Source organism: Myodes glareolus, chromosome 25, assembly GCF_982192425.1.
Source record: "Myodes glareolus chromosome 25, mMyoGla1.1, whole genome shotgun sequence".
Classification (NCBI taxonomy): Eukaryota; Metazoa; Chordata; class Mammalia; order Rodentia; family Cricetidae; genus Myodes; species Myodes glareolus.
Genome location: NC_142050.1, coordinates 27,582,268 through 27,609,433, shown reverse-complemented (window position 1 = coordinate 27,609,433; position 27,166 = coordinate 27,582,268). Strand labels below are relative to the sequence as shown.

Sequence of the window (27,166 nt, the reverse complement as noted above, 5' to 3'; positions counted from 1 at the left end):
AGCCGAATCAGCCCAACATCTGACTCAATCATAATCTCATCAGTCCCAAGCTCTCCACTGGTAAGAAAAACCTTAGGAACACATAGAAGAAGATCTGGACCAGGTACATAGGCTAGAGCTGGGGCTGGGCAAAGAAACACACATGAACTTATACAAAAACGTTTATTTACTGTTTATATTTCTTCTTCTCATACCGATCCCCTGACCTGGAACCCAGTCAGCTTCTAGGACATCCTGCTGTCTGGTTCTTGAATGTGGGGCACTATGAACACGACTAGACACTGTAAAAAAGTGGGGCGTCCCCCTTCCCAGCAGATACAGAAGTCAGAAGAAGCTTTTGTGCCTAGCTCAAGCTATAGAAGCTTCCCGACATAGCCCCTTAAGTCAGAGGGTCCATCCCCACTGGACGGACGTGCGGAAGAAATAACATGTCTCTCAGAGGCCTGGAATGGAACCAGTCTCTCAGCGGGAGACTGAGCTCAGTAGTAAAGTGTGTGTGTGTGTGTGTGTGTGTGTGTGTGCGCTGCAGTTTTAGGGTGCTAAGCAGGAAGAGGTTAGTCTGGTAGAAGTGAGATGTGAATGTGGAAGAACACAGGAAAACAGAGGATGTGTCTGGGGTAGGGCCACCTGCTGAGATCAGCTATAGCCCTTATGGGAGTGGTCATCACAGCTACCTGGAAGAGGAGGAAGAGAGTCCTGTCCCCACTTAGACAAAAGACAAACGACACAACAAACACTTTTGGTCTAAGAGCGCCAGAAAGGGGCACTCATTGGCACAGAAAAGGGCAGCCAGCCCTCATCTGCCAGACATGGGTTTGGTTGCCTCACTGACCACCATGGCCCACTCTGGGTAATGTCACCCCTGCTCCTGCCATTCCTGCCTTAGCACAAGCTCTGCTGGGGACTGACATGGGGGGGGGGTCCCTACTCCTGACACGAGACCTATCAATGGCTATATTCAGCTTGTTCCCACAGCCCGGTGCTTTGAGGCAGACACACAGAACTCTTCTAGTCGGCACGCGGCCCACAGACTCTGTCATTTGAACCCCCAGAGGTGTTGCTCTCGGGAAGAAGAGCCACAGAAAAGGGTGCGTTCATCTTTCCCATCCCAGGACCTGCCCTGCAGGCTCAGAAGTCCGAGTCTGCATCCAGGAGCTCAGCCTCCATTAGGTTAGTGCGGGAATGGATGGATCCCAGCCCCTGGAGGCGGCCCTGAGCCCAGACCCTAGGGGCTGAGGCACCAGGGAGAAATGAGTCTTGATGGGGACTGGGCTCTGGACAGAAGGGGTTGGAGACTAGAGTCCAGGCTCCCTGTCGGCAGGACTCCCCGGTTCCCCAGGCATTTGCAGCCACCAGGCACTTCTGCCGGGGCAGCTGAGGCAGCCGAGGAACTGCACTGGGGGCAGGGGCAGGGTGGTGAAGCTCAGGAGCTGGGCCCAGTGGGCACACCTCCTTCTTCCTCTTCCTCCGCTTCTTCTTCCGGCCCATGCGCTTCTCCAGCTCTGGGGAGATCTCTGCCTCAACCAGCCACAGGTTGGCTTGTTCTTCTGGTGGCACTGTCAGGAGGAAAAGAAAAAACACAGTGTAGGACTTTAACTCTGTCCCTGCCACCCTTTCCTCACCAGAACCCCTATTCCTGAGCTCTGGGACCCATCACTCTAGGCTCCCCAAGCCTTGGCACCCCTTCAGATCCTCTGGGGCCTTTCCTGCCTTCCCCCAGCCTAGCAGTCCCATATACTCCAGTTGCAGGAACTCCTAGCCTCTGTGCCCCCTGCCCCTTTCTGCGGAAGCTAGAGCCCTCATACCTGGAGTGGCCACAGGGGTAACAGACACATCCTGGGGCAGTATGGCTCCTCGCCGAGCCACCATTTTGGTGACATGCTGGGCCCAGGCAGAGGAGACGTCAGCTGAAGGTTCATTGAGGTCAAAAGCCAAACCCGCTTTGGAAACAAAGGAAAGCAGAACTGTGACTCCTCCTTTCTGTAACACCATCCATCTTCTCAGCCAGTCCTTCCCCCTGTCCTGGCGGAGCCCACCCTGTAACCAGCGGTCTCTGCCCATTCAGAACCGGAGGAGAGCAGCCTCTGGTCCCCAAAAGGCGTAACCTGAGCCAGCAAGTCCAGAACAAGCACCCTGACTTACACTGGCCCAGAAAAGCCACTGGAGATGGCAGACAAGAAGGGGGAGGGATTCAACTCCTCAGAGAACCACAATAGCAGTGAACAGGCCGGGAGAAGAAAGAAACGGGGGAGGACCCAAGTTGGGAAGACTGGAGCAGAGCGGAAGTGAGTGGAGTGCCTTATTTCTCAGTTTGCCAGACAGCCCATGTGTCCTGGGTGGGACAGGTCTGGTGCTGTGGCGGCTAAGTGTCCCGGCGGGAGAAGAGACTGCGGCTCACCCACAGGCCCGTCGTGGGAGACAGTATGCATGCTGAAGGAGAGCTCCTGGCCCGGGTTCTGCAGCAGCTCACGCCGCTTAGAGAAAGCCTTGGCAATCATTTTGCTCTTCTTGATCCTCTTGGGCTCATCGTCGCTCTGCCCAGTCAGCCTGAGAACAGAAAGGGTGGGGCCGGAACATGGAGGAGCAGCTGCTTTCTTTCAAATCGACCGACAGGCCTGGGATTCTCGGCCTAAGGACCTGCAGTCGTGAGGACTCTGACAGCCTGAGGCCTTTACCGTGACCAAGCACGCCTAGAATGCAGGGCTCCGTTGGGCCACTGGCTCTCAGACTCAGCTCAGGCCCAAGCTGCATGGAGACAGGAGCTGTCACTAGAGGGCACTGGTGAGCTGCTAAGAAGTTAACCACACAGCTCTGGGGGGCGGGGGCGGCGACGGAGGTTCTTTGGCAAACAGCTGCCCCAGCTGTGTTTTGGATTAGACAAGGCCTCAAGTGAGGCCATGGGGCTGAGGGTGAGACAGCAAGGACAAGACTAGAGGGCTGCTGACCCAACCTGCACCAGGTGCGCCTCCAGATGAGCAGTGTGGCCTTGGTCCAGACCCAGGTGCTCATGGTAATGCCAGTGCCAAACATGGCAAACAGATTGATCTTCTCCACCAGGAGGCTGGGCCGATTCTTGATCTCACAGTCCGGAATGGGCTTCTTGGTAGGCAACCCAATGGTCACATTGGCCTGGCACCTGTGGTGAGGGAGGGTCAACAGCTGAGGCTATCTGAATCCAATAAAAGGGCGCCCAAGCTGAAATCCATTTAGGAAAGAGCTGAGCCCCAGAGAGATTCTCCCGGTGTTCCCTGGCTGGAGGTGTTGTCTGTGTGTGTCGGTGCTGGGACGGAACCCAGGCTGTAAGCATGCTAGACTCTACCACTGAACTAAACCTAGCACCCCATGACTTTCTTTGGAATCATCTTGGGAGCTTTTATGAACCTCTGGGACAAGAGCCCAGTATCACTGGGTTACACCTTCCCAGGTTGGAAGGTGAAAAGTCCAAGAATGAGCCAGAAACAATCAGGGCAAGCATCCCTATCCCCTACTTTATTAATGAGATTTATTTATATTTATGTGTCTGTATGTATATGTCCTGTATGTGTACACCACTTATATACAGATGTCTGCAGAATCCAGGAGAGGGTATTGAACCTCTGGAGCTGGGGTTACAGGTATTTGTGAGCTACCAGGTATAGGTAGAGGAAACTGATCTTGGGTCCTATGGAAGGGTAGAAAGCACTCCTAACAGCAGAGTCTTCTCTCTAGGCAAATAGTATCCCTTTAAAGGGGAGTTTAAGGGGCTGGAGAGATGGCTCAGAGGCTAAGAGCACTGATTGTTCTTCCTAGAGGTCCTGAGTTCAATTCCCAGCAACCACATGGTGGCTCACAACCATCTGTAATGAAATCTGGTGCCCTCTTCTGGCCTGCAGGCATCCATGCAGATAGAACACTGTAAACAAAGTAAATAAATAAATAAATAAAAATAAAGGGGAGTTTAACCATGGCTCCAGTAGCCCCGGGCATCCTTTAGCAGTAGAGATGACTCACTTGCTCTGGGTCACCTTCTTGGACACAAAAACCACTCAAATAAAACTGGCTAACTTGACCAGGTTGCTGAACTGTCACAGGACCTGCCCTGTGCAGGGACTCAGTGAGAGTTGCAGAAGGCAGAAGGCACACACAATGAGAGAGCTCAACTTCTGCAGCCAGATCAGAATCAGGCAGAGAACATGGGTTGGTTTCTGAACTGTTGCAAACACACAGGACAGCCCGCCCAGGTGCAGGTGAAAGGCAATTTGAAAGCTATTTCTATCTGAGGGACCCTGGAAGACCACGAGCGAATGGGATGCGGCCTTGTAGCTGGAGCTCCAATTCTGCCACCCCCACAACCAAAACTCAGGGCCCCTCACTCACAGCACATAGTCCCGGAAGCTACGCTCCCACTCAGCCTGGTTGAAGAAGTCATAGAAGTGGCAGCTGAAGGTGATGAGGACAAAGCCAAAAGCCAGGAAGCCAAAAATGCCTGTGGAATTCAGGGGCAGGATCGGTTACCAGAGCAGACACTGTAGCAGCGCCAGAGAGGGGAGCGACTGCCCCACCGAGTACTGAAGACAGCCGAGGCCAGAGTGACTACATGCTGGGCTTGAGTCTTCACTGAATCCTCCAAAATAAATCCAGAAGGTTCTGGAGGCAACTATGGGAGGCCACAGAGAGGGAAAGGGGCCTGTGGAAGTACTCTTGGCACCAACCTGGATTCTTCATTTCTTATAGGAACTTGTCATCTCCACTATCACCGACACCTCGGCTTTGTCCCCTGGATACTTTCTTAACTCGCCCCCACTGGTTTTCTGCATCCTGGAGGCCCCAGGAGGATTCAGCATTGTGCTGACCAAAGTCCCCTGGGCACAACTCACCCAGGCGCAGCATGGTCTCATTGATCTTGCTAGCAGCCTTCTCGCTCAGAAGCCCAGGGTGGTTGCTCTTGATGGAGAACAGAGTCATGACCCCTGAGCAGAAAGACAGTTCAGGCATTAGCTGGGGGAGAAGCCGCTCTCCTGGGAGGGCCCATGGCAGTCGAGTCCTACGACTAATTATGCCCAGCCTGACTTAAACCTTGGGGAACCAGAGAATGAGAGAACAGCTGTTGGCCATAGGCTACGGGCTGCGGTAACTGTGGCAGAGCCTAGGAAACAGCCAAGGACAGAGAGAGGAAACCAGATGAAAGCTATTCGGATGGAAACCATCAACAACAGAGATACATTGTGTGACAGACATAAAACCTCAGGTTTTCTAGAAGCCACGTTAAAAAAGAAACTATAATTTTACTATATTTTATAAACCAAATATATCCAAAGTAGAACTGCTTCTACGTTTCATATGACAAAGTATTAGTGATATAATGTGTATTTTCCCCTCTTTTTCATGTTAAGTCTCGAATACACTGGTTTTTACACTCAAAAAGCATCCCAGTTTGGCCTCATTTAAACATCCATGGCTACTGGCTACCGTATGAGAAGGCACAGACACGCAATGTACAGCAGAGGCTTGGACACTCCCCCAGAAAGGCAGGGAAGAAGGCTGAACAGAAGGTTGGCAGTTCAGTGGGAGGAAACCCAAACTGACAAAGAAAACCAAGAAAAATGAGCTAGAAACCCAGGCAAATCACGGGGTGACAGACTGAGACGGGGAAATTAGGGACCAGTAAATCTGTACATGTTGTGAAAACTGTTTGTGTATGTTAGGGGATGAAATGACTTGGAAACCAAGCTCCAAACATGACAGTATATTTCAAGTTAGTGTGAGCACATGTAAGCAATGGTCCCAAGATGGTCCATGTGGATCTGCTAAGTGTCCCAGGGTGTTCATCACACAAGTACACCCTGACAAGGGACAAAAAGGTCTGGAACCCAGCCCAAGTTCCCATCAAAAGATCCAAGAACTTGGTCATGGCTTTGGAAGAAGAGGTACTGTCTTGCCTATGGCGTCATCTTCCATATTGAACTGTCAGGACTTAGGTCTCCTGTCAATGGAAGGCAGCAGAGCTGGAAGCTCCCATTCCAACTTCCACAGAGCGGGCGCTCAGCACACGTTACCTGGCTGGCCCTGGCTGAGCCGCTCACCTCGGATGAGGAAGTAGCCTCCCACGATAAGCACCAAGCCAATGGGGGCCAGTACAAAGCCAGCACGGTAGCGGTAGTTCTTGTAGCCCACGAAACAGATGCCACTCACGGAGTCTCCATCTACCTGGAGCAGGACGGTACGGAAGGAAAGTTAGTTCCGGCCCTTCCTCCAAGCTCGCCCCTTTCAGCCGCCCCCCCCCCACAACTCACTATACCTGGGCCACAGCGAGGATTGCCACAGTGAGGACAAAGGGGAGTGACCACGTGAGCAGGTGGAAGTAGGAGGTCTTGCCTGAGAGAGGCTGGTAGGTGGTACCCAGGGCTTTGAAGGAAGTGTGCCAGGCATAGGTGAGGACCACGAACCAGACCACTCCGGCCATCAAGGCGTAATATACAATGACGAAGATGATGACACAGGACAGGGTCTCGCTGGAGCTGTGACGATGTGGAATGTCACTCTTCTACCAGGTTGCTCCACCCTGACCCCGGGTCCTAGTCTACTGAAACGTGGAGGGTTCCCGGGAGTTTAGGACACAGGCCAGATGTGAAGAGGCTCTAGAGCACATCTCTTTGAAGAGACAGTGACAATTTCGGCGCTGAGACTAAAGCCACGGTCTCAACACCGAACACAATGAGTCAGTGCTAAATCCTATCCAGAATGGTCATTAGTCTTTCTTCTCCCATCCTCGCCTCTGGGTCCCCCAAATACTTACGTGGGCTCCCCAAATCTCATGGTGCCATCTGCTCGGCAAACAATCTCCCGACGGGCACCATCCATGAACTGGGCCAGCCAGCCAATGCTGCCCACGAAGAAACATGCATTGACATAGAAGAGAATAACCGCAGGGTAGCGATTGGAGTTCCGCCAGTCAGCCACAAAGGTGGCCTAAAGGGAGAGGCAGCCGTGCAGTGACGTGAGGGTTTGTTCCGCTGCAGATGCCCTGATCCGAACCCAAGACCCTCCCAGAATCTTCCATGGGTACCCTACCAAGCAACTCCGTTCTAGAGTCCCTGCGCCTTGAACTGTCCAAAGTCCCAGGCCCTTCCCTTGAACACTGCTCACCAGCGTGAAGAGTGTGCAGAGGCCCGTGACCGCCCCAAAGGACGCGATGTAGCTGTGCATGTCCTGGTGTTCGGCCTCGGTGTAGAGCGGGTTCTGGCACTGGATCCCGCAGCCCTCCACATCCTCGTACCAGCTCTTGGGGTTGTCTGTCCGCACCAACGGGGCTTCGCATTGGCCCGAGCTGTTGAACTTGATGTTCTGCACCTCGTTCTGGCACAGGGGAGGAGAAAGGAAGCGCCAAGGGGAGCCGGAAGTCAGGGTTGAGGCGCTTGTTTGGGAAACCCGGCAAGAGCAGGTATGCTAACTGGAGGCCCACCTGCTGCTCAATGGTTGTACAGCCTTGACAAATTATTTGACTACTCTGTGTCTCCTTTTCCACATCTGAGAGAGTAGCCCCTACCTCAGGATGGGGCCTAAGGATTAGGTTGAAGTTCCTACAGTGGTATTTGTATGTAGAAAATGATAATCAGTATCATCGCTATTGTTCTGTTCTCTCTTCAGCCGTCTCTTTTCCAACCCACACTAGCTCACACCCTTCTATCTTCCTATTTCCAGTGCTTTATGTATAAATAGTATGACTATTATAAATAGTCATATATATAGTCATATATATTATATATAATATAATAATATTATATAATAATATAATATATATTATAAATATATATATTATAAATAGTCATATAAATAGTATGACTGACTCCTATTTATAACAAAAGTCCCCGAAGACAGGCTCCTGTCACAGCCATAACGGCGAACACTCAAAAACTATATGCTGAACTTAGTTACCTCGGGTCACCAGAGAAGCCTTCATCGAGACCCAGACAGTGGGTTACAGCTTGGGTGGGCGGTTCAGGTGTTTTGTGACTACAGACCTAGGGTCTCCTAGGCGAGACATCTCTGGCTACCCTGTATTCAGGTCAATGCCACGCTATGCCAGGTTAGATCAGGCTAGACCACCCTATCTTGCCCCATAGAGCACTTACTGGGCAGCCTTCCGGGAAATGGTCCGGGGTACAACGCAGGAAATCAGGCCACCCTCGCTCCCGCTCCACAATGGCACAGGGGCCTCGGGTGGCCTGGCAGAGGGTGCGGCTGGGCAGCTCCACTCGGTCATTCTCACACTTGGGCATGTAGACGGCACACAGCAGGGGCTGGATCACTGCCCAACAGCGGGGGGCATTCCGGAGGCCTGGGAAATGGTGACCGTGTGGGGACACTGTGGCGAAGACTTCCTCCACACTGACCCACTGATACAGCCGTAGCCCCTGCTCCTAAACCTTCGCCGTACCATTTCTCAATAGGACACCTGGAGAGAGCGGTCTCTGTGCTCCAGGCCTGCCCCATGCATTGCAGGGCACTTGGCACAACTAGGCTCTGCTCTCTAAAAATACCAGCAAAGCCCTGAGGTCATGGTGACAACCAAAAACATGCACTCCCAACTCCAGAGACGTCAACTAAAAGGCAGCCAGAAGAGAAGGGCCAGAATCTCTGGGCATAGTCTTAACTCTTTAAAAAAATAATTTTGTAAGATGTATGTATTTTATTTTATTTTCTGTGAGAGTCTTCTGCCTGCATGTTTACACCATGTGTATGCCTGGTGTCTCCGGAGGTCAGAAAAGGCGTTGGAGCCCCTGGAAATGGAGCTACAGATAGATGGGTGCGAGCTGCCGTTGTTGGTGCTGGGGTTGATCAGGGTCCTCTGCAGGAGCACGTGCTCATAACTGCTGAGCCATCTCTCCAGCCCCACATGGTCTCCTTCTTGATTAAATGTTGGTTACATGAGTGTATTCGCTTTGTGCAAGTCAAACTTGGGGCTCATTCACTATTGCAGACACTACATTTCACTTACCAATTCTTAAAACAGCTGCCACTTTGGAATACCCTGTTGAGGGGTGGTAGGGCCTCTGACTGAACCTCAGGTTGGGGAGTACCTAAACCCTTCTATAGGCCTCTCTATCCCAATTCAGAAGGGCTGCGGGACCCATTCACCAAAACCAAGAGATGTTTCCCCGTGCCCAGCCCCCAGAGCCCCTTATCCTCTTACCAAGCCGAGGTAGAGAGAGAAGAGATGGGGGTTTAAGAGGAGGTACTCAGGGGAGCCAGGAACTCCAGAGCCAGAGGAGGAAACAGGTCAGATGGAGAGAAACAGAGGAGGCTCTGTCCAGTGCACAGGGAGGAAAGACAGACGCTGTGAGCACAGACACACAGATGTCTCCCCAACCCCCAACCCAGCCTAGGTGCTGGCATGCTCATCCCGGGTCTCAGCTTGCTCTGTTTTCTGCCCTCCGAACCCCTCTATAGTCACCCCTACTTTGGGAACGCCAACATTCCAGGCAAAAAGTTGTACTCGGAGAATCTTCTGAGGGCGTGAGAGCCACTGTGGACAGCTGTCCCACTGTCTGGCTAGGGATGGTGGGGCAGGCAACCATTCTCTCTGGGAGGGGGAGGGCAATGGAGCACAGGAGTATGGACATTGTGATTGGCCTGCCTGGGTCCAGATCTTGGCCCCACCACACCCTGGCTATGTGGTCTGGAACAAAGTTTACCTCTGGTCTCAGTCTCCTTTATCTGTAAAGTGGAGATGACAGATTTCCATGGTGGGACACCGGGCAGAGTGGGAAATGGTATAATACATGGATTTTGCCCAGCACCTATCAGGGACTAACAGAAAGACTAGCTGTTTTTAGTACCAGTCCTAGGTCTACCCTCGGGCTTCACAGCTCCAAGAATACTCCAAGGTGCCAAGAAAGGTCCTGCCAGGTATGATGCAATATCCTTAGGCAACAGTCCCTCCTCTGATGCCAGTCACCACCACCTGGGAACCTTTCTCACCTAGAGGGAAGACCCAGTCGGGAAACTCTGAGCCGATTTTAAGAGGCAAACCTAGCTGTTGGGAGGCCACTGTAAGGGGGCTGTGCAGTATGCCTTGGCTTGTGAGGAGGATGTGTCTCCACGAACACATCATGAGGTAAAGACATCCTAAGAAGAAAAGGCGTTTAGAGTCCTTGAACTACTGAGCAGTCAGGTTTAACAACACAGTATGCTGTATGTAGCATGTTGAATATCTCCCCACGTGATCAAAGGGCTGAGTTGGGACTGTGGCTAATGGCTGCTGCCCAGCATCTGGAAAGAAAAGTCAGACCTCATAGTGCTAGCCCGGGAAAAGATCCAAATTCAAAAGTAGTGGCATGATGTCTATTTAATGCACGTCACTTCTGCACCATATCCTTCAGACAAAAAGTTGTTTCAGCTGAACCACTGTAAACCGGGCTGTCTGCTTCCACGCAGATTGGGAGTCAGTGAGATGGCTCAGTAGGTAAGGAGCTTGCTACCAAGTCTGGCAACCTGACTCTGAATTCTGCAGCCACATAGTGAAGGAGAGAACCAACTCTCTTAAGCTGTCATATGATTGCCACATGTCCACCATGGCACGGGACACACATACATCTGCACACGTTCAAACACATGCACACACACACACACACACACACACACAAACACACACACACACACGCAGAAATAAATGTAATAAAACATTGTTTAAAAAAGAGAATAGGCTGGGTAGTGGTGGCACATGTCTTTAATCCCAGCACTTGGGAGGCAAGCAGACTTCTGAGTTTGAAGCCAGCCTGGTCTACAGAGTGAGTTCTAGGATAGCCAGAGTTACACAGAGAAACGTCATGAAAAAAATAAACTAAAATCAGATGAGATCATTCTCCATCTTGAATATGGTGACTAGTCACACAACTTTATGCTTTCTATAAAACAGCTGTTTTGTTTTTGTTTTTCCATACAGGGTTTCTCTGTGTAACAGTCCTGGCTGTCCTGGAACTAGCTCTGTAGATCAGGCTGGCCTTGAACTCACAGAGATCCGCCTGCCTCTGCCTCCCAGGCGCTGGGATTAAAGGCGTGCATCCCACTGCCCAGCGCCAAACAGTTTTTTATATCACACAACTACGCTTTCGTCTAGACTCACAATACTGCAAAAGAGAAGCATGGGCTGGGGATGCACCTCAGTTGGCGAAAGATGCTTGTCTAGCACAAACAAAGTCCTGCGTTTGATCGTCAGCACCAGATAAACTGGGTCTAGTGGTGCATGCCTGTAATCCCAGCACTCGGAGGAGGCCAGATGATCAGGAGTTCAAGTTCATCCTAGACAATAATACATACAAAGTCCAAGGCTAGTCTGGGATATATGAGACCTTTTCTTAAAGGGGGTGGGGAGGAGTAGTTTATTGAATGTTTATTAAGTAATATATTTAAAATACAAAAGGGGGGAAGTATCAGGCAGTCTTTTTTTCTAATTTTAAATATTTTATTATTTCACACTTTAAAAAACAAACTATCCAGGGCTGGAGAGATGGCTCAGTGGTTAAGAGTACTGGCTGCTCTTCTAGAGGTCCTGAGTGGCTCACATGGTGGCTCACAACCATCTGTAATGAGATCTAGCGCCTTCCTCTGGCGTGCGGGCATACATGGAGGCAGAATGTTGTATACAATATAAATAAATAAATCTTTTTAAAAAAACTATCCCAAATCTTACTATGTAGTTCCGGCTGGCCTGAAACTCACTAGTAGATCACCAGGCTGCCCTGGAATTCATAGAAATCCACCTTTCTTTGCCTCCCAAGTGCTGGGATTAAAGGCTTGTGCCAATAGGGGAAAAGTCCCCCCCCCCACCCAACCCCAACACACACACTCCAATTCTTACATAAAAGAAAATTCCAGGGGCTAGAGATGGGTCAGTGGTTAAGAGTGCATATTGCTCTTGAAGAGGACCTAAGTTTAGTTCCCACATTAGGTGGCTCACAAACTCCGGCACTCCAACTCCAGGGGAATCTGCTTCTCTGGCCACCCTGGGTACTTGCACTCACACACACACACACACACACACACACACACACCCTGGGTAGTTGCTCTCTCTCTCTCTCTCTCTCTCTCTCACACACACACACACACACACACCCTGGGTACTTGCACTCACATACACACACACACACACACCCTGGGTACTTGCACTCACACACACACACACACACACACACACACACACCCTGGGTACTTGCACTCACACACATACACACACACACGAGCACACACACATAATTAGTAATAATAAAAATTTTTAAAGAGAAAATTCCAGGTAGGTCAAAAGTAACTACAATATTTTAAAAATTAAAGTAGTAGAGGAAAAGATGAGAAATAAAGGGGTATTATTTGTTTTGTGTGTGTATGTGTGGTATGTGTGGTGTGTGTGTGTGCATGCCTATGTGTTTGAGTCTGAAAACTGGAGGTCAACATCAGGGACCTTCCTCCATCACGCTCAACCTTACTTTTGTCTCTAAAACATTATTGCATTTTTACTGTGCTGCTGGGGGAGGGGCTGTGCCTGGGCACACACAAGACTGGGACTTGGTTTGGCTGAGAACGGCTTTTGGGACTCTGTCCTTTCCTTCCACCACGTGGTCCTGAGGACTGAACTTACGTCCTCAGACTGGGCAGCAAGTTTTTACTCACTGAACCATTTCACCAATCCTCCTCTTTATTTTTGAGACCCAGAGTTCGTTGATTTGGTAGACTGGCTGGCTTCTAAGCCTAAGGATCCTAAGGGATCTGCCGTCATATTTCCCCAGTGCAGGGATTACAACAGTGGCCTCCAAGTCTAGATTTTACACAGCTGCTGGGACTCTAAACTCCGGTCCTCGCGCCTGCCTGCACGGCTACCACTTTCCCGCTTAGTTATTTCTCTAGCAGTGGGGTCTGCAGGAGAATGGCCCGACAAGCTCAAACATTGTTCTCCAGTTGGTGGAACTGTTTGGGGAGGACTGGGAGGTGTGACCTTGTTGGAGAAGGTGTGTCAGTTCCAAAACAGGCTTTGCAGTTCCAAAAGCCCACAGCACTCCTGGTCGTGCCTCACGCTTATAGATCAAAGGGTAACCTCACAGCTACAGCCTCGGCGCCATGTCTGCCTGCCTACTGTCATGCTCCCCAGCCATGATGGTCAGGGACTCGACCTGACACCATGAGCCAGTCCCAAATGAATTCTTTTCTTCTGTAGGTTGCCTTGGCTGTGGTATCAGAGCAACAGGACAAACTAAGACACTAGCCCTATCTTGTTTCGTTTGTTTTTAAGACAGGGTTTCTTTATATAATCTTGGCTGGCCTACAACTCAGTAGGTAGATCAGCCTGGACTCAAACTTATGACAGTCCACGTGTGGAAACTGCCCAAGGCTGAGATTTTAAAGTCATCCCGTCTGGCTCTGGGAATTGGTTTTGTTTCGTTGTTGTTTTTGAACCTTGGAGCAAGAATGACACCGTGCAAACAAAACAACACAACAATAGAAACAAAAACCCCTCCAGAAAACAAACAAACAAACAAACAAAAAACCTTGAAGCTATGAAATAAACGAATTAAAATAAAAATAAAAAAAAACTTCAGGGGGCTGGAGAGATGGCTCAGAGGTTAAAAGCATTGCCTGCTCTTCCAAAGGTCCTGAGTTCAATTCCCAGCAACCACATGGTGGCTCACAACCATCTGTAATGAGATCTGGTGCCCTCTTCTGACCTGCAGACATACACACAGACAGAATATTGTATACATAATAAATAATAAATAATAAATAAATAAACAAAAACCTTCAGAAAAAATTCAACAGGGTAAAAAAGGCAGAATCATGGGGCTACAGAGATGGCCCAGCAGGTAAGAGCACTTGGAGCTCTTCCACAGAACCCCAGTGAAGCTCCCAGCACCCACATCAGGAGACTAACAAGCACCTATAGTTCCAACTCCAGGAGATTCAATTCTCTCTTCTTGCCTCCAATGGCACCCACACACGTGACACACACACACATATAAATAAAAGCAAATCTTTTTTTAATCAAAAGAAAAGTAGCATACTGAGAAAATGTATTTCTAGCATATATCAATGATAAAAGGCTAATCTTAAATACACAAAGCTCTTCCAAATCAATAAGAAATGTTTAATCCTGTAGAATGATGGGCAAAGGTAGAATAAATCACACAAAGAATGAATGTATGGCCTTTAAGAACATAAATCTTCAATCTTAGTCTTAACAAGATAAATGCAAAATGAAACCACAGTGATATACAACTTTTTATATCTTTTAGACTAATAAAGATGAAAACATTTGAAAATCCTGAACCATCAGGCATGTGGGGGTAAACAGGCACTTTTATATATTGTCAGAGGTAACAAATATTGCTAATTCTTGGGGAGACCACTGATCATTATCAGAATTTTATAGCAATTTTACTTCACAAGTTGATGATATATATGATATGTATATCATGATATTCTGACTGAAGAAACAGCTTGAGTTATATCCTTCATAGGAGACCAGCCATAAAACACACAGGTCAATCAGGGCTGGGATGCAGCTCAGAGCTAGAGCAAATGCCTCACATGTACAAGGTTCTGGGTTCCAGTCCCAGCATCACACACACACACACACACACACACACACACACACACACACACACACAAACAATATAATGCAACACAGGGTTGGAGAAATGGCTCAGCAGTTAAGAACACAGGTTACTTTTTCAGAAGAACAGGGTTTGAGTCTCAGTGCCCACATGGCGGCTCACAACCATCTCAGGCGTACACACAGTACAGACATACACACAGGCAAGTTACTCTGTGGTGGTTTGTATGAAAAAGACCCCCATAGGCTCATATATGTGAATGCTTGGTCCTGAGCTGGTGGAACTGTCTGGGAAGGATTGGGGGGCATGTCCATGTTGGATGTGGTCTGTCACTGGGGGTGGGGGCTGTGAGGTTTCAAGACCATGCCATACCCAGTTAGCTTTATCCTTTTTCCTTGTGGTTATTGTTTCAACATGTAAATTCTTAGCTACTGCTCCAGCACCATGCCTGCCTGCTGCCATGCTCCCCACCATGATGATCACAGATAGACTCACCCCAGGAAACTACAAGCAAGCCCCCAATGGAATGCTTTCTTTTATAAGTTGTCTTGGTCATGGTGTTTCCTCGCAGCAGTAGAACAGTAACTAAGACATAGTCATAGCAGACAATTTAAAATATATATAACTGAATACAGAATTCAGAACTGAACTACGTATACTGAAATATACTAAAACGGAATAATGTCCAATATAGTCCAATATTCACTTTTAAATGGACACAATGGATGAGAGCCTGTTGGAGGCATCTGAGGAAAGATGAAGGACATCCAGAAATACATCAAGTATCTCTCTAAAGGGACACAAAAAGCCAACATTACTTACTTACTGCCTCTGAGATTTAATTTGTTCCTTTCTAATTCTCTGCCACATGTATGTACCACCTGTTCCTTAAAAGCAATACATACCTTAATCTCAGCACTTGGAAGGCAGAGGCAGGCCAATCCTGTGAGTTCAAGACCAGTCTGGTCTACATAAGAAGTTACAGCCCAACAAGCTAGGCTAAACAATAAGATCCTGTTTGCTTTTGTTTGTTTGTTTTATCTTTTTGGGTTGTTAGGATTTTTCATTTGGTTTTTTTTTTCTTTTTTTTTTTGAGGGAGGGTGTTTGAGACAGGGTTTCTCTGTAGCTTTGGAGCCTGTCCTGGAACTAGCACTTGTAGACCAGGCTGGCCTTGCTTCGACCTCCCGAGTGCTGGAATTAAAGGCTTTTGCCACTACCGCCTGGCTGGTTTTTAGTTTTATTTTTGGCATTTTGAGACAGTCTCAGAAAACTTGTTCTTAACGCCCCAATCACCCAAATGCTGGGATTACAGTTGTACGACAGTGGATCTGACCTACGTTTTTTGTTGTTTTTTTTTTTTTTTTAAGCAACAAAGCTTAAAAAATAAAAGAAAGAGCTTGGCAGTGGTGGTGCACAACTTTAATCCCAGCACTTGGGAAGCAGCAGCAGGCGGATCTCTGTGAGTTTGAGGCCAGCCTGGTAGACAAAGAGAAAGCCTGCCTCAAAATCAAATAAATAAATAGGTAAATGGATAAAATAGGTACCTAAATTACTAGGATGCGGAAAAACTTCCCAGAGAAGAAAATAAATCCAGAAAGAGAAAAGTTTTATCTATGAATTTTTAAACTTATATTACATTTATTTACGTATGTGTGTGTTGTTGTGGGAGTAACTTCCGCTGCCTCAACCAATAGTCGCTGAAATACGAGCCCATAGTACAGTGGGGAGCGACTTCCGCTCCGTCAGCCAATAGCTGCTGAAATACCAGCCCACTGGGGCGTGGTATATTTCTCTTTTAAAAAGAGAAACAGATCCGGATTAGGCTCTCTTGGTTCCGGTGCTTGCTCCCTGCTCCTGCTCCAGGCTCCTGCTCCCGGCTCCTGCTCCAGCGACTAGGCTCCCTTCCTGACGGTTTATGGTGTATGTAAGTTTTACCCCCCCAAAATAAATAACCCCTTAAAACATAACTGGTGTGGGATTGATTCGCCGATAGTGTGTGTGTGTGTGTGTGTGTGTGTGTGTGTGTGTGTGTGGGAGAGAGAGAGAGAGAGAGAGAGAGAGAGAGAGAGAGGGCTCAAGTGTGGTCAGAGGAAAACTTGCAAGGGTCGGTCCTCTTTGTGGGTTCTGAGGATGGAATTCATCAGACTTGGCAGCAAGCACCTTTACTCCCTGAGCCATCACATCAGACTTATTATTTATTTATTATTTTATTCATTCATTTATTTATTTAGAGGTAGGAGCCTCACTATGTCTCCCACGCTGGCACTGAACTCAGGATCCTCTCATTTTATTCTCCAGAATAACTGGAATTACAAGCATTTACTACACTCCTGGTTTCCTTTTAATAAAATATAAAACAAAAAGAAAGATAAGAACACAGTGCTATAATAATTAATAATAATAGCAGCACATGTATATTTTTATATTAATGGAGTTTTGACATTTCTTCTTATTGAGACAAGGTCTCACTATGTAGTCCTGGTTCACTTGGAACTCACTTTGTACACCAGAGTGGCTTTGAACTCATGGAAATCCATTTGCCTCAGCCTCCCAAGTGTTCTTGGGCTGTCTGTGTTAATATGCCCAACTACTGATAGAATTTTAAAATAACATTTTCTACAATTTGATCCAGACTTTTATAATTTATTATGTTCATTCCACAGTGCACTTGTAGAGATTAGAAGACAATTTCGGGGGGTCAGTTGTCTTTTCCCACCACATGGGGTCTAGGAACAAAATCCAGGTCATTAGGTACAGAGTGAACACACGCACACACGCACTAAATATTTAAAACTTAATAAAAGTGGATTTTGAAAGATATGTGTGAGTGTCTCTGCAGCAATTAAATGTGGTGGCTCACACCAGTAATCCAGACTCAAAAGGCTGAGATAGGAGGATTGCTAAGAGATCAAAGCAAGCTTGGGTTACATAATGAATTCCAGACTACATGAAAGTGAGTTCCAAACAACCTAGATTACATGAAACCTTGCTTCAAATACGCCACACACAGACACATATACACACACATACACTCAATAGCCCAAAGTCGCCATTTGATGCTGAGATAGACTACTATAAAGTAGAGATTCTTGGGGGCTGGAGAGATGGCTCAGAGGTTAAGAGCATTGCCTGTTCTTCCAAAGGTCCTGAGTTCAATTCCCAGCAACCACATGGTGGTTCACAACCATCTGTAATGAGGTCTAGTGCCCTCTTCTGGCCTGCAGGCGTATACATAATACATAATAAAAATAAATTTTTTTTTTTAAAAGTAGAGATTCTTAGTCTATGGCTCACCAAAGATCCTTGTAGTGTAGAACCAGCTGTTGCAGGGACCTAAAATACCATCACTGTCCATCACTATTTGGACGGTAGAGGCCGCTACACCTGCACCAGGTCTCATTTGCTGTGGTAATAAAGTACACATGCATTCGCTCACAAACTTGTGTCTTTACACGTAATTACTATGTTTCTTCTTACTTCCTGGTGTTGGCGATGGAACGTGGGGCCTCACATAGAACACTGGTCCACTGAGTTCCTCCTCCAGTCCTGTACTTCCACATACTGTGTTCTCTTTATGCTCCTACGTGCTTTACTAGTTTTGTGAATTTATTTTATTATTTGTGTGGGTCCGGTGGCCTGTGTGTAGAGGTGTGGGAACACTAGGTCACAACATGTATGTGGAGGCCAAAGGATAGCTTGTAAGAAACATCTTCCTACCGGGTGAATCCCATTGAACTCTGCTCCCCAGGCTTGGCAGCAAGCACCTTCACCCCCTTAGCCACCCTACAAGGCCCCATTCCATAATTTAAACAAACAAACAAAAAACAATTAAAAAACACTTTTAAAAGACTTATTTACTCACCAGGTGGTGGTGGCACACACCTTTAATCCCAACACTTGGGAGGCAGAGGCAGAGGCAGGTGGATCTCTGTGAGTTCAAGACCAGCCTGGTCTACAGACCTAGTGCTAGGACAGGATCCAAACCCTGTCTCAAAAAAAAATTTAAAAATTAAAGAAAGATTCATTTACTCTATTTTATATGCATAAGTGGTTTGCCTGCATGCATGCATTTGTACCACATGCATTCCTGCTTTCTTTGGATATCAGAAGAGAGGGTCGGATCCCCTGGAAGTGGAATTATGGATGTGAACAATCCTGTGGGTGTTGGGAACCAAACTTTGGGGCTCTGCCAGGGCAGCAAGTGTTCTTAACTATTGAGCTCTGGGCTCCAACAATTTTGCAAAATCTTAACTGGCATACAAAACCCACAAATGTGCATATTAACCGGATACCACGTAACCTTCAAGGCATGCATATACTGGATAATGTTTAAATCTGGTTAAGCATATTTGTCTCCTGAAACCTTTGCCATTTCTTTATGGTGAAAACTTTCAAAATCCTTTCTCTGGCTTTATTTATTTATCTCTTTTTAATACACAGCAGATAACTGTTCTCTAGGGTACTGTGGGATAACCCCTCTGTATGCTGTGAATATGTCCTATTGCCATTGGTTAATAAAGAAGCTATTTTGGCCTATAGCAAGGCAGGATAGAGCCAGGCAGGAAATCCAAGGAGAGATACAAGGAGAAGATGGGTGGAGTCAAGACAGAAGCCAGTGAGCTCATGGGGCAACAAGATGTACTAGAGAACTGGTAACACCACAAAGCCATGTGGCAAAATCTAGATGAATAGGAATGGGTTAATTAAGCTGTAGGAGCTAGTTAGTAATAAGCCTGAGCTAATAGGAAAACTAGTCTGTAATTAATATTAAGCCATTTACATAGCAGAGTTTGTTTCCTAACTAACTTAACACCCATGATTCCACCTGTCCCCATCCCTCCTGCACCTCTACAGACTCCAAACTCTGGCAACCACCATTCCACTCTCAATGTCTAGTCAACCCAACCCACTTTTCTATTCCACCTAGGAACGAGATCACACAGTACTCGTCTTTCTGTGAGCTCTAATCCCCTCCATGTTTTTACATGTCAGGATCTCCGTAGGACTGAGGAACATTTCATTCTGTATCTACATCGTGGTTTGTTTTGTTTTTGAGATGGGGTGTCACTGTGCAGCCCTGGCTGGTCCTAAACTCTCAGAGCTCCGCCTGCCTCTGCATCTCGAGTGCTGGGATTAAAAGTGTGCACCACCATGCAGACATGTTTCCTTTTCCATTCATCAGCTGATGGATGCTTTGGGTTTCTTTTCTTAGCTTTGTGAATAAAGTTGCTGTGAGCAGGGGCATGAAGCTGTCCCTTCTGCCCACTGATTTCACTCTCCCTAGGCACATATCTAGTAGAGGGATATCTATCTGGTCACAGAATAGTTATTAAGTAGTTCTATATTAATCTTTTAGAGGAACCTCCACAGTGATTTCTACAAGGGCATATTTTCAGCATTTTACCTTTGTGGTAATTTACCTACACACACATGGTGTATAAGGCTTCCTTTTTTTTCCCTTTCTTTCTTTCTTTCTTTCTTTCTTTCTTCCTTTCTTTCTTTCTTTCTTTCTTCCTTTCTTTCTTTCTTTCTTTCTTCCTTTCTTTTTTTTTTTTTTAAGATTTATTTATTAAGCGTACAATGTACTGCAGGCCAGAAGAGGGCACAAGGTCTCATTACAGATGGCTGTGAGCCACCATGTGGTTGCTGGGAATTGAACTCAGGACCTTTGGAAGAGCAGCCAGTGCTCTTACCCTCTGAGCCATCTCTCCAGCTCCCAAGGCTTCCTTTTTCTTTCTCACATTCTCACTAGCACCTTGTCAGCTTTCAAAAAAAAATTTTTTGTATTGTTTATATCTATATTGTCTATAAAATGAAATGAGATTTGAAGTTCACATAATGTCTATTTTTTATATCAGCCATTCTCACAGGGATGAAGTGACATTTCACTGTGGTTTTCAGTGGCATTTCCCTGGTGAAAATTTCTTCTTTTCTTTTCTTTTTTTTGGTATTTTGAGACAGGGTTTCTTTGTAGCTTTGGTGCCTGTCCTGGAACTAGCTCTTGTAGACCAGGCTGGCCTTAAACTCACAAAGATCCACCTGCCTCTGCCTCCTAAGTGCTGGGATTAAAGGTGTGCGCGACGACTGCACAGCAGCCATTTCTTCTTTTAAGGAATGACTCTTTAGACCTATTGCCTCCTTTTTAAACCAGCTTGTTTATTTTCATTTGATTTTCTATAGAGTTTTGAAGTTCTTAGTATATTCTAGGTAGATGATCCGACACATTGTTTTAAATCCCATATGTTTTACTTATAGATTTAAAAATACTATGTTGAGTGTATGGGTTTACCAGCTGCCAGAAAAGGTGACAACCAAGCTGCAAAGACACAGTAACTAAGACAACGTGAAACATACACACCTATATTTGATTTATGGCAGAGTGGTAGACAACAGAAATTGATTTTAACAAATGATGTTGATAGAGGCAATATATGTGAAACTGGAACTCTATTTATTTTTTTAATTAATTAATTAATTTCAAGATAAGGCTTCTATGTGTAGCCCTGGTTGTCCTGGAACTAGCTTTGCAGACCAGGCTGTCCTAAAACTTTGCAGACCAGGCTGTCCTAAAACTCACCTCTGCCTCTGCCTCCCAAGTGCTGGGATTAAAGGTGTGCGCCACCACCACCACCTGGCTTGAAACTAGAGCTCTAACAAACAAACAAATAAACAAAACCAAAAAACCTGCAAGTGGCCTATGGGTATGTTTTCTGTATTTCCATCCTTCACACACACAATTTATTTATTTACTTATTTTGAAACAGAGACTTGCTATGTAAAGCCCAAGCTGGCTTCAAACTTACAACTATACTTCTGCCTTAGCTTCTGAAGTGCTGGGACTCAGACATGCGTCATTATGTGTACACACACACACACACACACACACACACACAAAACACCACACCACACTCATACAGCTTTTAATTGCCCTGATGATCAGCCTGTTTTTGGAAACAGCCAGAAGGAAATTCTTCCGAAGCTATTCTTGCCAATTACCCACCAACACCAACAACATCCCAACTTGAGGTCTGAGAGACCAGCAAGACATTCCTCCCGGTTTCTCGGTCTTTTTCCTGCTAGCCGGACCCTGGCTAGGCAACAGAGCCACACACCCATGTATACACAGACACAGCACAGCAGTGGTAGGGGAGGCTACGTGCTGGCTCTCAGGGACCTACCCCCTCACCACCTGCAGGCTTCTCTTTCTCGCTTTCTTGCCCTACTAACTAAACCAGATTTGGCCCAAGGTGGACCATGGCCTGGACAGTATGTTTGTCTGGTCAGCTTGGAATGCATGAAAGGACACATTTCCAGTCGTAATGGGGAGAAACACTAAGTGAGTAAGGAAACCCAAGTTTGGAGAGATGAAAAACATAGGAGAGGCCTGAATTCTATACACACCCAGGAGTCAGAATGACCTAGTTATAAACTTCACCATTTGCAGATTTGGCGATCCGGGTGAAGGAAGCACTTAAAGGCCTGTTCTCTGTGGCAACTTTTCCTTTCCAAATCTGTTAGGAATCTCTATGTAGATATCCACTGAGCAGTCTAACACACGAAGCCAAAGCCAAACCCGCACTTTCTTCCTCAACCTTCCTCTGCTACCAGGAGAAAGGAATGGGACCATCACCCACAGCATCTCACGCATCTCCCTGCTCGGTCAAGTCTGGTATCCACTCACCAGCAAATCTACCTCCAACACTCTAAACCTGCCCAACCTTCCATCTATTCCCCCCATCCTGATCCCCATCATCGCCCACCTAGACTATTTCATCCATGTCCCCAACAAGTAACCAGGATCCAGGCTCTCTCTTCTCTCTGGCAGCTGTTTCTACAACAGCCCCTGCCCCTCAGATGCATATGTGTGCACCTGAGTGTGTGTATGCACACTGCAGATGCACTGAGGTCAGAAGAGAACATTGGACCTCCTGGGACTGATGTTATAAGCTGTCGTGAGATCCCAGATGTGTGGGTGGTGGGAATCAAACCTGTGTTCTCGCCAAGATCACCAAGGGCTCTTAAGCACTGAGAAATCGCTTCGGTCCTTCCTCTCCCAGTTTGTTCGTTTGCAGTTGTTTTTGGAGACAACTTTAGCTTTGGCTGGCCTGGTGCTCTCATCTACACAGCTGAACTAGCACTCACAATGATCCTCCTGTCTCCGCCTCCCAAAACCTGGAGTTACTATCATGCATCACCACACCCAGCCCAAAATAATCCTTCAAAAATGCAAATAGATTACATTTTTTTTCCTTGCTTAAAAACCTTCTTCATCAGAGGCTCCTTGTCATCTTTCAATAGATAACATCTCAATTTACTAAGGGGCAAGAAGCTCTGGCTTTCTAGTCCCCTGAATCTTATCTCATACAGTTCTGCTTCTAATGTGCCTTGGTCCGGTTCTATGCCTCTACCATATTTCTTTCTAAGGACCATGCTCTCTTCCTCTAAAGTTCTGTATTATCACCTCTTTCCACCCCTTGTCTCAACCCTCCCTGCTTATTCCTCCGGTCACTGCTTAGACGTCAGTTTCTCTGGGTACCTTCTCTGGCTTCCCAAAGCTCTCTGTGTTCCTTCATCACCCACAATACTTTTCACAGGTATTGCTCACCCCTGTTTAATCGTCCTCTCTCCTCTCGAAATCAGAGAGCTCACTTCTGTAATCTCCATCTTGATATACTTAGCCCCTGTCCCAGGACGGGATGTACTCACTGCAGAACTGAATGAATATGTGGATGGCTGTAAACTCAGCACTGAGAGGCTCTGAAACACATGAAGATCCATCCCTATCCTCAAGTTTATGGGGAGCACAAGCACAAGAGTATCTTTATCACCCACAAAATCACCTGCCAAAGTTAGACCATGCCTAACACTGATCAGACCTCTAATTCCAGACGGGACTGACACTAGCTCCTGCTCAAACAGACCTGTGATTCCCACACATCTCACTTTCCCCCATCCATCTTCGGGTCCAGCCTGTGCCGGCACCCTCTTCTGGTCCACACACAGAGAAGAGATCTACGCTGTAAACAATGGACAGCGGGAAAGAGATCAGTGTGACCCAGAAGCCCTGGGCTCCGAGCTTGCACCTCTGCCCAACCCTGATTAGACAGCTTAGCGAGCCTGGAATCTGAACAACCAGCAGACGGCTCTAACTCATGCACACTCCAGTTCAGCAGCTATGTGGGCAGGGATAAGGTGCACTCATTTCCTCCTTGATCTGATGACAACCTCAGAGGGCAACTTTCACATGTCACTTGAGAGAATTCAATCATAGGCCCCACAAATACATTCATATTATACATAGAGAAACGAACTATTTCACACACACACGCACGCACACACACACGCACACACACACACACGCTTATCCTTTCAGCAACACAAAACTTGATGATTACCTAGTGCTGAGAGATCTGCATTTTTGGTTGTGAGCCTAGCCTTTAACGGCTGAGCCATCCCTCCAGTCCTAGATCTGCATTTTTATATGGTTGCCTCCTAAACTCAAGTCTTATTCAAGTCTTATTTCAGATGGTGCTCAGTTGAATCCTTTCTTTCTTTCTTCCTCTTGAGAGAGCTGTTTTGTTTTTTTTTTTTTGGGACAGAGTCTCACTATGTAGCTCTGGTTGTCCTGGAACTCACTATGAAAACCAGGAGGGCCTCGAACTCACAGAGACCTGCCTGCCTCTTGAGTGCTGGAAGTGCTGGGATTGAAGGCATGAGCCACCACGCTCTACTAGATCTTTTTAAAAAAAATATTTTGTCTATTAGTGTGTGTGTGTGTGTGTGTGTGTGAGAGAGAGAGAGAGAGAGAGAGAGAGAGAGGAGAGAGGAAAAAGGGAGAGAGGGAGGGAGGGAGAGAGAGGAGAGAGGGAGAGAGAGAGAGAGAGAGAGAGAGAGAGAGAGAGAGAGAGAGAGAAGAGCAGGAACACAGGTACAAGTCAGATGACTTTCACGACTCAGTTTTCTCCTAGCTTGGGATCTTAGGATCAAATTTGGGTCTGGGGGCTTGCAGAGCAAGCACTTCTACCTGAGCCATCCTGCTGGTTTTTAACTCTCTCTCATGTCCTTTTTTATTCTGTCAGTCTTCTGCACACACATTGCATGTATATAACTTCAAAGACCACAATTATATTCCCTCTGTCTATCCATTCTTCTACCTTCTATGCTACATTTATGTAAACATATTATCATAAGTGTGTATGTGTGAAATCACACAGACCTTACATTATAGTAATTTATGGATTTTTTTTCAAAGCTACTCTTGATTACATATAGCATCTGCCTTAGAGTCTACAGTTCTCAACCTTCCTAATGCTGTGACCCTTTAATACAGTTCCTCACGCTGTGGTGACCCCAACCATACAATCACTTCGTTGCTACTTCATAACTGTAATGTAAATAAATCTGTGTTTACTGATGGTTTTAGGTGACCCCTGTGAAAGGGTTGCTTCCTTAATCTGTCGAGACCCACAGATTAAGAACTGCTGCTTTAGAACATCATCTCGGTGTAGGATACAGTTCTACCTCCTGGGTATCAGCCACCCTCTAAATTCCTCCTCCAGCATCTGCATCAAGCCTTATGGCCTCAGGTAGCAGGCAGTTTCGGCTGAGAACTCTAGTGGTCAAGTTGACACTACCCTAACACTAAGTACTCCTAACACTACCCCCCCCCCCCCAGCCCCAGGACCCTACCAGCCTTAGGGTGTGGGGGAGCTATGGCTAGGGGCACTACAGGCCAGTCCCTCAGGCTCTCTGGTTTGCTCCTGGCTCCAGATTTTCTTTTCTATCCCATCAAGGGCAGCTTTTACATCACACTGGGGTGGGGGATGGGGTGAGGGGAAGGAGTAGGTGACAACACTAGTTACCCTCCCCAGCGTCCTACAGGCTCTCAGTCCAAAACGGTGACAGGTAGGTAGACAAACCATTCGAAATAATTTAGGATGGACTTTGGGTGCAGCTGCATTTTCAGGCTCTGCCACAATCCTACCCCAAGTAAAGGACTGTGGGACTTCCAGCTACCCTGGACGGTGTCCACGGGCTCTCAACACCCCGGACTTCTTGTTCTTCCATAGCACTCACTGGCCTGAGGCTCCACATTTCCAAAGAGCCACAAACAATTGCTAAAACTGTCTCCTTCTTTCTTAACCCGAGTGGGTCAGAGTTTCCATTTCTCAGATAAGGAAGTTGAAACAAGTAAAAGCAAGACAAAAATCACAGGTTTCCTAGACTGAACTAAATAAAGATTACTAGACGGCTCGTTTGGCTTTTAGTTGTGACAAGGGGGCATCTTTTCCTTCACAAATTTTACAAGTAATTTTCTCACCCCTTCCCTTCAAATTCTTAAACGTCTTTCCCCGTCATCCTTGCCTTTCTTCTCTCCAACTCGGATTTCCTCAAGGTCTGAACACTGCCCAGAATCCCTGCGGACCTTGCTTCAAGAAGCTATCTCCTCTCCCTTTGCTGTGGCTGAGAGCTTCCTCCTCATCGGCCCCACGTTCCCCCAACCCCATCGTTGCTCAGGCTCTTTGAAACCAACCGGCTTCCCCGGTTCTTTGCCCCAACCCCATCTCCATCACGGAGGTTCCCCTTCCCGCACACGACCTGCCCCCAAAGTTCCAGACTCGTTTCACCGGCTCTCCCGGGTATAAGCCGCGCCCGCTCAACAGTTCAGGCCTGAGCCTTTTCTTTCCATCACTGTCCCGTCCCATCACCTCTGCGTCGCAGTCCCGGTTCCCGCGCGCTTACCCGACCAGAGCACGAGCTTGCCGTGCGCTTCCTCCTGGGAGTCCGAGTCCCCAGCCAGCAGCGTGGAGGTGGCTCCGTAGGGCAGCGCCGAACCCAGGCACACGTTGTAGCGCAGAGGTTCGCAGTGGGCGGCCCGGCCACAGTGGCTCAGCAACGGCGGCGGAGGGCTGGTCACCGGCGCGTTCCTCCTCCCGCTCCCGCCGGCGCTGCGAGGCCCAGGCCCGGTCGCATTCCCGCTCAAGGCCGCCCCCCGACCCGGGCCCCCCAGCAGTACCACCAGCAGCAACTGCAGCAGCCTCGGGGACGCCAGCTCGGGCCCACGCGCGGGGCGGGCAGCGGCCATGGCCAAATCCGCCAACTCAGCAGAAGCCGAGGCGCCCCCGCGCTCCCCGGAGTGCCTTGACTAAACACACGACCCCGGGGGCCGCGGAGGCTACTTAGGCGACCGGTGCGCCCCGTGAGTCTGGGGCCAGTTTTCGCCAGGCGCAGCGCGCGTCCGTGCCCCTCTTCTCCCAACTTTGCAAACTTTGGAACCCGGGCCCCATGTTGGGCAGCGCAGGCCCGGGCCAGGATGCACGGACTCCGGACTGCCTCGCCTGGCGATCGGAGTTGTCTTCAGTCCTGGGAGCCCCCTGGGGCTCCGATCTCCAGCCCCATTCCCTCTCCCACCATTAAAACCAACTCCCAGCTCCTCGGAGGAGGCCAGGCACCGGCCGGGGGGGTGCGGGAGTCGGTCCCCAACTCCGCCCCCACGCCAGCCCGCGGCCCAGCAGCTACCTCCGCGCGAGCGCGCCGCAGCCCCCTGAGCTCTCCCTGCCGACTACCGGGCTCCTTTGTTGCTCTA

The 27,166-nt window shown here is 47.9% G+C and overlaps 1 protein-coding gene across 1 annotated transcript; it reads right to left on the bottom strand.

Moving 5' to 3' along the window:
- Positions 1–148: 148 nt before the first annotated feature.
- Smo (smoothened, frizzled class receptor) lies at positions 149–27,166 on the bottom strand. The gene is made up of 12 exons (XM_085683930.2): positions 26,323–27,166; positions 8,112–8,317; positions 7,126–7,335; positions 6,776–6,948; positions 6,278–6,497; positions 6,063–6,186; positions 4,857–4,949; positions 4,357–4,465; positions 2,951–3,136; positions 2,399–2,547; positions 1,806–1,940; positions 149–1,556 (listed from the first exon to the last, which is right to left on the bottom strand). Exons 1-12 carry the CDS (start codon positions 26,663–26,665, stop codon positions 1,129–1,131), a joined length of 2,376 nt encoding a protein of 791 aa, XP_085540056.2. The 5' UTR covers positions 26,666–27,166; the 3' UTR covers positions 149–1,128.

Excerpts from the sequence above, each read along its gene's own strand:
- Smo (XM_085683930.2), bottom strand. The coding sequence starts at position 26,665 with ATGGCCGCTGCCCGCCCCGCGCGTGGGCCCGAGCTGGCGTCCCCGAGG. Across the intron at positions 6,949-7,125 it reads TCTGCACACTCTTCACGCTG|GCCACCTTTGTGGCTGACTG; the intron begins GTGAGCAGTGTT and ends CTCTCCCTTTAG. Across the intron at positions 1,941-2,398 it reads CTCCCACGACGGGCCTGTGG|CGGGTTTGGCTTTTGACCTC; the intron begins GTGAGCCGCAGT and ends TTGTTTCCAAAG.